The 11,512-nt window shown below is 39.6% G+C and overlaps 1 protein-coding gene across 2 annotated transcripts in view; it reads right to left on the bottom strand.

The window, feature by feature from the left end:
• Positions 1-151: 151 nt before the first annotated feature.
• The window catches only part of IL17REL (interleukin 17 receptor E like), a 106,948-nt gene continuing 95,587 nt past the window's right edge, over positions 152-11,512 (bottom strand). Inside the window, exons 12-18 of one of the 2 annotated variants that reach the window (XM_019509315.1) lie at positions 9,365-9,422; positions 8,835-8,980; positions 6,962-7,027; positions 5,845-5,902; positions 3,363-3,479; positions 1,957-2,011; positions 152-1,173 (exon numbers count right to left, since the gene is read on the bottom strand). In XM_019509315.1, coding sequence (XP_019364860.1) covers positions 1,134-1,173; positions 1,957-2,011; positions 3,363-3,479; positions 5,845-5,902; positions 6,962-7,027; positions 8,835-8,980; positions 9,365-9,422 — 540 coding nt within the window. In that variant the 3' untranslated portion in view covers positions 152-1,133. The remainder of the gene's footprint in view (positions 1,174-1,956; positions 2,012-3,362; positions 3,480-5,844; positions 5,903-6,961; positions 7,028-8,834; positions 8,981-9,364; positions 9,423-11,512) is intronic. The other variant, XM_019509316.1, reaches the window with a different exon arrangement.

The following is an 11,512-nucleotide window of genomic DNA, read 5'->3' as shown; positions in this document are numbered from 1 at the left end:
GTCCCTCTCCTGCTCCCAGCCCCACATAACCAATCCCACACAGTTTCAACATCACCATTATTCATTTCTTGGTTATTTTCACTTCCCTGTTATGCAACAGGATTTAAGAAAGTTTGATGGGGGCATCACATGAAATAAGAGACAGAAACTATAGTTTTACAGCACGTGGTTGTATACTGTTAAGTATAAATATTAACATTATACAAAACAAAAACAGTTCACTTAAATTCACTGCGTTAACAAAATACTTTCCTTTAGGACTATATTTCCATGTAAGAGTTTTAAATACCTGAAAAATAAAGACCTGATCCTCCTCTTACTGAAGTCAGTTGGGATTTTCCCATTGACTGTAATGGGAGCAGAATCCAGCAGCCCAGAGAGAAAGTGTGCATTGTTGCTTTAACTTTCAAATTATTTAACAAAACTGCTAAATTTATTTTCTGACAAAGTGGGAAAAATAAACCAGGAAAGATACATCTAAGTCCAAGGAATACAACACAAAATACTGAATCTGGTTATCAAAGAAACTTGGGATTTCTGAAATTCAGGAAGATCAGCCTGTCCAGGGCAGGATTTTCCCAGATAAAGACATCAGAAAGACATCAGAAAGGTTTCAGAAAATAAAGAAAGGCACAGTTCTGTAGAGATAAATTATATTTAACAATGTTTAAATTAAATCCCCTCCAGTCCATATTTCCCAGCAATTTGTGCTTATAGCTTGAATGGGAGGATCAGAAATGTGCAAATCTTAAAATACCCATACTAATGCATTTGAGGTACCAAAGCTGCCCACTTCTGGCATATTAAAAAAACAATTAATTTCACAGGAAAGTATGAACTTGATTTCCTACCCACAACAGATCTTGCTGTTTTTGACACCCTGGAAGAGAGAGAATGCATAATACTCCTTCATTTGAAGTTATTAAAAAAAAAAAGAAAAAACATGTTGTAGGCTGAACGTGCAAAGCCTTTCACTTATGAAATAATTCCACAGAAGGTGATGGGAATTCTTTGCATGAGAGAGGATGACATATTTGAGCAAAGATTTCCAATTATAAGGTACCATTAAGGTACTATTGAAAAGGCTGCTAAGGATCTTGAAAGAGTTCTGCTCGATTCACTCAACTCCAACATCAGTGCCAGGGTTGGGTACTCTTCATTCCAGTGGATGAACTAAAGAAAGAGAGAAAAGATTGTCATTTTTTTTTCATCTGAAACAGTCTGTTGCAAAAATCTATCATTAGGGCCTGTAACATTCCCAGTCATTCATCAATAACTTAAGGACTTTGTTTTACTCCTACAGTCCAAGTAAAGTATAAGCGTCCAAATGAAAAACAAAACAAACAAACAGAAAAAAAAGACCTAAAAAAATTAAATCTTTATACTTGGCTCATTGTGAAGAAGGCTGTACTCTCTCAGCTCAAGGAACATCTTTTCAAGTTAAAGCACAATGAGAAGATGTTCTTAAGTAAGATGGACTTCTTTTTCCAAGCTTGAAGTGCCTGCTCTCAGCTTCCCCCTGGCAGTACAGGGGCCCTAAGGGATGCTCCAGAACTTTCCTCCAAGCTCCCTGCAAAGGAGTTCACTTTCTCTCACTCTTTTCTTTTATGTTGTCCTATCCTTTCTCCAGCAGCAGGTTCCAGCTAGTTTTAACACCATCTTGTTGTACTGAGGTGCAAGCAACAGGGGAGGAATAAGTGGTTGCAACAGGGAATAGTGCTTCTTTAATGACAGTAAGAGCCCAGGCTTGTTTCTGGGTGTAGTGAGATCTACAACACTAGCTTTTTATGCACCTACCAAAACAGATGTTACAAAGCCTGCACAGCCATTACCTCTGCTCTGTGGACAGAGGGCCACTGATACATCTTCAGGACTAATACGGAAGATAGCTATATCTTTCACAAACACTCTTTAAAAAGAATCACATTCTGTGCGTTGAAAAGGATTGTCAAGTACCTGCACCTCACGATATGTGCTGGATTTCTGCCTTCATGTGTCCTTCGATGAAAAACTAAGAAAGAAATCATAAATACAGGATACCATTTTTATATATTTATGTTCACAGTAACTGAATGGGATACTTAATTTATTCAGGACTGATACTTTTTAACAATTTAAATAATATCAGAAAATGTAATGATATTCCAAACTCATGTTACCAATAGGAAAATGTAATTAACCATCTGTCTTAAAACATTATTTACCTTGGAAAAGAGAGGAACCATCTTGAATACTATCTGAATGCCCTTTGTATATACAGGTTTGCAATCATTTGATCCTGGAGTGTCAGTAAAGTACAGTGAAAGTAACTTTAGTGCTGTTTGGGGAGGACTGATGCAGCATAACACTTTTGCAGTTGTATATGACAAGCATATTTTATAAAGGCATATATGATAAATTGGCCATATAATTATATACAAAGAATTATTTTCTTAATCCCAAGTAACCCAACCCAGAGTAAACTATGAAAAATCTTGAACAAATACTGTTTTCACAGTATTTAGATTCAGAAAAGGTGAGAAATTCATATCAGTAACATGAACCATCTTTGAAACATAGTGCCATATCTGTAATCTAGCAATAACAGGAGCAACAATAATGAGGGAAGAATAAAGTGTCTCTCTTGACTACCGTCAAGTATTCTTATGGTTTGCACCTCTTCAAAAACTCCAGCAGTGCATACTCTGACCATTACAGCTATTTCCCCTGTTTAGAGAAATTATTTAGATGAAATACAGAGAAAGTCTTGTTTCACTTAATTTTTATCTTGAAATGAAAATGCTGAAGGGCAGAGTCTGATACCTGCATTCATGTTCTTACTCTACATATTTTGTACAGTTTTATTTGTACTTTGCAAACACATAGCCCTCTTTCATTCCTTTCAGGATTTCAGTACAAAGCAGTACCAAAATGTCTAGATAAAAAGTATGTGAGAGATTGCCTTTCACCTTGTGCAATACCATGGCTGCCCTGATCATCTCAGATGCTCCAGTTAACAGTGCCTTGGTTTAAGAAGAAAGGAGCTAGCAGGAGAGCACTGTCAGCCAGAGGCCATGAATTTTGCCATATGATTCCTCTCCCTTGTTCCCTCAGAACCCAGATTTAGCAGCCCTTGGGCTGCGCTGAAAAACTTGCGCACCTTCCTCCTGTCCTATCCAAAGGAATGAGTGGCTCCTTGGAATTAGGAGCCAATGAGTCTGAGGGGAGATAAATAGGACAGAGTTTCTTCCAGAGTCGATGAAAGATTTTCACAATATATGATTATTGCTCATTTGTTTTTTAAATGTTGTACAAACCAAAATCTCAGAAATATGTGTCCTGATCTCTAATTAATAGTATCTTGTCCCTATGTGGATTTATACCTGTCAAAAATTTATGTCCAAGAACAGTCAGAATAGTTGCAAGTAATAGAATTATTGCTGTCAGAGATATAACCTTTAAAGAGTTTTCATCTTCATCTCGACTCCGTGAAGATAATGCTGGGGGAAAAAAAACATATTTGTAGTTACCGAAAATGCATGTTTAAGCAAAAAATGTCATCATAGTAACTCTGTCCATTAGAAATGTACCATTTTGCTGTCAACCCAAAAATGAATTCTTGATGACTTCAAACTATAATTAAGATCAGAAATGACCATGCTGTGTTAAAGTGTGCTCCCTCTAATAAAATTCCCCCATCTCAGACACTGACAACCACCAGAAGGAGAGGTAAGAACTCTTTAGCAGGCATATATGAGATAATATGCTCAAAATATAGGATCTCAGAAATGTAGGCATTAGTTTAAACCCTGAAGCATGAGGTTAATATCCCTCCATAAACTGTTTTTTATAATTTTGGGATGTTCTTGATATGCATATACATTTCCAGTTCTTCAGTTCTTATTCCTTGAATACCTTGCCTCAGAATCTTCAGCAGCAGTCAATAGCATAGTTTAATCACACACGTGAAAAAAAGTCCTTTCATGAGTTTTGAATTTTTCACCTTTTCATTTAATTGGAAGTCCCTTCATAATAGTTCTCATGTTAAAAAACAAAGGGATAGATTTGCCCTATATACATTCTCTAGGAATTGTGCAGTTAAAGTTGTATTTCCAAAAGGCTTCATGTTTCTCCATCTGCTTTAACCAGTTCATATAAGCAGTCTATGGTGTTAAGCCATCAATAACTCTTTTCTTGTGGCTGGACTTCCTTTGCCAATAAATAAATATGGGATGGACAGAGTCTAAGCAGAGCTCTCCATTTAAGCCAGGTCCACCTCCCTGCCACGTCTCACAATACTGCTATGAAGCACATTCTACCCACTCACTCTTGGTCCCCACAAAGTCCTGAGGCAATGTCTTGACCTGATGGGACTCAAACCTTCATGTCCCACTTCCCATGAGAGAATCCTAAATACTTGGGCCCCTGGGAAGCTAAGATATAATACTCATAGGGCCAGAAGGAGAATAAGAAAGCATGACTCTAACCTAGTAATGAGGATAGCCCTCTGGAAGCAGGAAATCTGCCCTGTGGCCCCTGCTGACAGAGTTAATTCCGGTTTGTAATCAATGACTGCCTGATGCAAAATGCATGAGCAGTCCTGACAGCAGGAGCAGTAGTGAAAGGCCCTGTGGACTGTCAATCTCTGGAACAGAGGCTTCTGATTTTGTTGGCAAATTCCTCTCCACTATTTCAATTCTTCATTTTGACATTCATAGATTCATAGATGTTCGGGTCAGAAGGGACCTCAGTAGATCATCGAGTCCTACCGGGCAGGAGAGAGCACTGGGGTCAGACGACCCCAGCCAGGTGCATGTCTAGCCTCCTCTTAAAGACCCCCAAGAAAGAGGAGAGCACCACCTCCCTTAGAAACCCATTCCAAATTCTGGCCACCCTTACTGTAAAGAACTTCTTTCTGATGTCTAACCTACATCTGCTCTCTGTCAGTTTGTGGCAATTGTTCCTTGTTACTCCAAGAGGTGCCCTGGTAAACAAAGCATCTCCTATTCCTTGCTGCCCCACCCGACCACCCCCCATGAATTTATAGACAGTCACAAATCAGCTCTCAGCCTTCTCTTGAAGAGACTAAAGAGATCCAGGGCCCTCAATCTCTCCTTGTAGGGCTTTGCCTGCTGGCCCCTAACTAGATGAGTGGCTCTCCTCTGAACCCTCTCAAGGTTGTCCACATCCCTCTTGAAGTGCGGCACCCAAAACTGGATGCAATACTCCAACTGCGGCCTGACCAATGCCTCATAGAGGGTAAGTATCTGGACCTGTTAGTCATGCACCTGCTAATGCATGATAAAGTGCAGTTAGTTTTACTGATCACTTCATCACACTGACAACTCATGTTCATCTTGGAGTGAACAATAACTCTGAGATCTTTTCTGCTGCTGAGAAGGTCCTCCCCCAGCCTGTAAGTGTGCCGGTGATTTCTTCTTTCTAATGTGCAGCACTTTGCTTTTGTCTTTGTTGAACTGCATCCTATTCTGTTCTGCCCACTTTTCCAAACTGTCCAGATCCGCCTGGATTCATTCTCTACCCTCTAGTGTGTTAACTTTATCCCATAATTTGGTATCACCTGCGAATTTGGACAGAGTGCTTTCCACAGCCTCATCCAAGTCACTGATGAAGACACTGAACAGCACAGGTCCAAGGACCAAGCCTTGTGGGACTTCATTGCCCACATCCTTCCAAGTCATTACCAATCCATCCACCACCACCCTCTGGGTGCAACCCCTAAGCCAATTTGCCACCCTGTAATCATCTATGTCACAGCCTCTCAGTTTATTTATGAGAATAGGATGAGATACTGTATCGAAGGTCTTCTTAAAATGCAAGTAAATGAACATTAATAGTACGTACCACACTGGATATCGCAGATTTGTAGTGGAACAGAATAATCTACGTCTGTCCTCCAGGCCTTGTAAAAGGAAAGGAAGAAAGGTTATTTCTGTTTTGACAATATTGTAAATGACCATTCATTTTAACAAAATAAACACCATTTGGTTAATTTACTGAATCTTCTGTGTATATATATTTTAAAGCCTGGTTTAAAATAAAGTCATATGGAGAATTCTGCTCTGGCTTATATTTGTGTCAGTGGTAATTACTTTCGGATTTATAAAGGATAGAGCTGGTCAGGATATTTTAGAATGATTTCCTGACAGAAATTGACTTTTGCACAATTTTGCCAATTTTTTTTTAATTTGAGGAGAATCAAAATGATGCTTCTGGCCAAAAAGACTTTAATTACTTCATTTTCTTGCTGTCATTCTCTGCCTAAAACAAGAAGGAAAAATCAATGAAAGCCTTTCAGGCTGGCTGCTGGAGACCGAGAGCACTCCAGCTCTCACCCCCTAGGTGCTACCTCCTGCCTGGAACACTCACTTCCTAGGGGAAATCAAACCTTGGAGCCTCATATTCAATTTCTATTTGTGTTAGTAAAATTCAGCTGCACAAATAATTCACAAAAAACACCAGAAAATACTTCCCAGTTCTGTTTGCAAGAATAACAAGTTTAACCTGTAACTTCATACTTACTGTGCAGCATGCCCTTGTTTATATGGCATGCTTATGCCTATTTTTTCTAATATATTCTGCTATGCTCCTAGTTTTGGGTGCATTTATCTGTTATTCACAGAGTCCTTGTGATGAATCCTTTAACTAGGAAAAATCATAGGTAGGGAGGGATTAATTTAATAGTAGTTTGCCCTTAATATCCCAGTTTGCCATCTACAAATCCAAGAGATAAAGGAGAATGACCTTTGTTTTAAATAATTCATGCCAGCTCAGCAGGAGGTGGAGGCAGGTTATTCAAACTATAAAGCAATGGTCTTTGCATTATTTATTTGAATTAAGTCGCAACTGTGCCCAGGTCAGATTTGGCTCAGAAGGCAGCCAAAGCACTGCCTGCTGTTTTTTATTTCCCTGCCAACTTGTTTGTTTAGTGCTAAGTATGTGTCAAAATCAAACAACCTACCTGAATGCAAACCTTTGAGCTACATATTTCACCCGGAATATTGATAGATGTGGAATCCGAGCCACCCTGGCAGGAATAAAATGGAAAGCTGTTAATTCCATATCTGGGAAGCAATGAAAATGCACCGACTCTTCCCAGGTCTTTGCCTTTGTCACTAATATTATGTAATTTACTGCTTTAAAACATGTGGCCAAGTCTTTCGTTCAAGCAGGGGAGGATGAGGGCGCAATGCAACTGTAACAGCTCCGCTATTCAAGGTGGCGGGCCAGGAGAAGGGAAGGAAGGAGATTTGGGAAACCTGTGAGAGGGCTCTTATCCCAGAACATTGCATAACAAAGCATTGTGCCTTGATGCTCAAGGTGAATTTAACAGTGGATCAAGAGAGAAGATTGTGAATGATTCTTCTTCCATTTTCCCCAGAAGGGCCAGATGCCAGGCAAGGGAGAAAAGAGCCCAGGCATTACAGATGGAAGGCTACAGCAGTAGCACACAATGCCTCCACTTCCACAACCACATCTTACGTGCACTGAAAGGGAATGTCCCCCACGTTGCAGCTCTTCCAGACCTCCTCATCACAGAGCCAGCTATTGAGGCTGTGCTCCAGGACTAGGATTACCCAGAGGGCAAAGCTGTCCTAAAAGATTGTTCTGCTTTTTAAATTTGGTGGTTTATGGCTTGTGTTCAAAAAAGTACATTAATCAGACCTGTGCTTAATCAGGCAATTACAACTACAGACTCTGTCCTCAGTTAGACAAAACTCATGTTGAAGTCAGGAATAAATTAAATGAATGTGACCTTAACCACTGTATTGCTGCACAGATGTTATTATTTAAACTATGAATAATTGTTTAGGAAAACAATGGCTCAGGCTTAAGTCATCTTGAAACTCTGGTGGAAACTGTGCATAATCTTCCAATAGGGACAGCTTGTAATTTATGTGGGCTACCATTGTACCCAACCTAAAAAGAACATAACAGTCCTGTACCTTAGGAGTAATAAAGATAATGGACATTTCTAAACATTTTGAAATATCTGCCCATGACCTAATATTACTTAATTATTCCTTTTATTCAGTCACCTAAACACCCTGAAGACTAACAAGTCTGGACTGTGTAGTTCTTCAGACAAAAACCCCACTGAAGTCAAGTGGCACCTAGCACATAGTAATTCTTCCACTTTATACACCTGAGGCTTTTGTATTCCCTTAGTGACAATGCTACTGAGCTCAAACAAACAGAAAGATAGATCAGAAACAAAAAATAATGTTCAGAAAACCCTACTGAGGTTGCAAGTGTTTGAATATTAGGAAATATCAGATTTACAGTTGCCTGCCCCACTTTAATTCTGCCCACTCATGCATCCATGCCATGCTCTAAATAAGGCAGGAGTCCTGAAGACAAAATAGTACAGTATGTAGTCATGCACTTAAAATCTGTATCCTAATATATATGCACCTAACTGGTGGAGTGGAGAGCACAGATACCATCTTTACCAAAAACATCAAAGGAAGATGACCCACTGTGTGCCCCTGAAGCAGCATGAATCTAATACAGGCAGTTATAATCTTGGACTTAACTACATTAATGACCCATTGAGGAATACATATCTGTATATATTTTACATCCCAAAAACAATGTTAACAAGCATTAAGGTTGCTAAACTAAGCATTCCAAAGTCTTTTTCACTGATGTGACTCATTTCACTTCAGTACAGTTATAATCTCAAAATTAATGTAAGACAGACATATGTATAAACATGGGTTTTACAAATGCATTCAGGCAGCAGAGCCATAGATGGCACAATGAATAAATCAGATTAAATATGATAAGGCTGCCTTATTAACAGGAACAGCTAAGAAATAAAATCTACAAACCAAAGAAACTGAATAGTGTGTCCCAAAAGATTCACAGGAAGACAGCTGCATCTGGTTACACACCAACACTGACAATTGTGCCTTGGTTTGTGATGTGAAAGAGACCTGTATCTGTTCTTCTGTTCCAGCAATTCTCATTTTCCATACTAAAATAAGAGGAGAACAACTGTTACTTTTATACCTACTCATGTACATAAGAATAAGTTATTGTTTTACAACACCAGGGCACTAGATTCCATACTGTTTTTAAAATAAAACTGTATATCAGTTCAAATGTTATCAACTATCATACCAATAACTATCTTGATTTTACCAGGTTATGTTTTATTTTGACAATGTTTAATTTACTATGAAGTTTACACATGGTATAGTGCACTGTCAAACAGCACTGATACAATTCACAGGATAAAAGAACATGATTATTTTGCTAAAGAGGAAGTTTTACTTACTGGAAAGGGAGTAGTTGTGGGACTTATTTAATTAAAAATGGAATGGAATTTTGATTTAATTTAAACAAATCAGGTATTTACCTGGGAATTTTCCATAAGCAAATGGGCATCTAATCCATGAGCCCTGCTTGGTGGTAAACTGCAAGTAAAGACATTGGTTAGAAAAACAGAATTTTGCTATTTGAATTTGTGGCTAGAGACAACTAGATAGTCACCAAGAACATTTATAGACATGGTCTGGGAGGTGGGGAGCACTTTAATTAGTGAGCCATGCTAATTAAAAGCACCCAAGCATCTCATGTATCAGCGTCCCCGTGCTGAAAAATAGTGGCAGGGAACTTTGAACTAAAGCTCATCGAACAAGCTTTAGTTTAAAGCACCCTGCTGCCATTTCTCAGGGCAGGGACACTGATATACATGACGCTGGAGGGAGTTAATTTCCACTCTCCAAGCAGACTCAGTTAATCAAATCTGCTCTGGTGCACTGGATTTACAGCACGTCAGAGCAGCCTTGCTGCATGCCTATAGGAACCCCCTATTACCAAATGCAACAATGGAACTATCCACAACTTCCCTACTACTCCAAGCTATGAAACACACTCAGAGCTCAATTCTGCAAACATTTACTTTTTGGGCTTAACTTTCTACATCTATGCAGTCCCACTGTGTTAAATCATTTCCATTGATTAATAGCATAAAACAACAATAATTAAGAGCTAACTACTAACCTTCATTGGACATTTTGCCTGAATAAGGGCAGCAAGATTTGATCCAATAAAATGTAACACAAATACCACCTGTTATTTTCAAGGCATTTAACATGCATCAGTGTTCCCATCATGGAGCCCTAATATGTTGCATTATGCATGGAACATTTACATTTTCATATTAAGTTACAGGTGAGTTTAAAGTACAATAGCCAACCTCAGTTATACCACAATTATATCTACCCAGCACACCAAAGGGCTGCAGAGGCATTGCAAGTTCACTGAGTCCCCAGAGTGTAGAGGGAACAGGGGGAATAGGGGTGAAGGCAGCATGGGAGAGGGTAAGGGAAGACTTACTTGTCCAGGTGCTGCCCAGATCCTAATGCCCCATTCACTCCCCCCTCACCAATACATACATATTGAGAGCAAGGGTATGCCTGCTCTTGGAGAGGCTCCTTGGGGGCAGAAGCCCATTCTACTTGCTCCAGTCACCCCCACTCTGACCCCCGATACAATGCTTGGTGTGGTTCTGCCCTGCCCAGCTCCCATGGCCGGGCATTGGTAGTGAAGGGCTTCCCCTGCCACAGCAAGGAGTCCCAGCAGGGGAATGAGGTGGGGGGAAGTTCTGGCACCCATCATAGTCAACATCTGGGGTAGGTGCCCCACTCAACCTGCCATAGGTATGCTAGGTGCAGAGGTACCCCATTTAGAGCTAGCTCAGGTATCAGAAATTGCAATGAGAAAACTGTGTGGCCACATGGCTTGTGGTACCTGAGTTAGCTCATTCAGACCAGCCATGGGCACTGTACTGTGCCATGTAAACATGTACCAACTGTAGATACTGTTATTCAAAAATATAAGTGCCCAGACATGGAGTTAATCAGTTATTCTGAATAGCTATTGCTGAGTAACCCCATATGCATACAAGTCTTTTACTTACAATTGAGCACTTGCAGTACTAGGACTGATTCTCCTCTCTCTCATAAAGCTTTTACATGGATTGATCTCAACTGATTTCCATGGAATTACTCCCTAATTTAACTAATGTAAAATAATACAAGCCTTAAGTTCTGAAGGCTTGGCTTGCCACTCTCAGGTACCTTTTACCTGAACAAAGTTGGTACAGAATACCATCTAAGCAGAATCACTAAGCTGCAAACCAGTTGTGCCCAGGGGTACATGGAACAGTGGAAAAATCAGGCCCAGAATGTTTATTCAGTATTAGCAGCTGTAGTGAGTCTTAAATACAAAAAAAGCAGGGTAAATGAATAACTATATCTGGTTCTTGAATTTCCTTTATTGTGAAAACCCTATCCTGAGCAGTCTTGTGCCATCCACTTAAAAGACCATTAGGACAAAAGGGCAAATATGATCCCATGTTAGCTCTATCATTTTAACTGCCTTCCCTAACACAGCCTCCTCGTATACTCACATTTTGAATTTCCTTCATTTCTATTTCCTTTTTGTCAATTAGATGAGAAAAAGTATTCATCCTAAAGCTTGCTGGCAGTTCATTTTTGTA

Source organism: Gavialis gangeticus, unplaced genomic scaffold, assembly GCF_001723915.1.
Source record: "Gavialis gangeticus isolate Ggan-Ray unplaced genomic scaffold, GavGan_comp1, whole genome shotgun sequence".
Taxonomy (NCBI): domain Eukaryota; kingdom Metazoa; phylum Chordata; order Crocodylia; family Gavialidae; genus Gavialis; species Gavialis gangeticus.
Note: the sequence above shows the minus strand (reverse complement) of the source record. Positions and strands in the feature narration are given on the sequence as shown.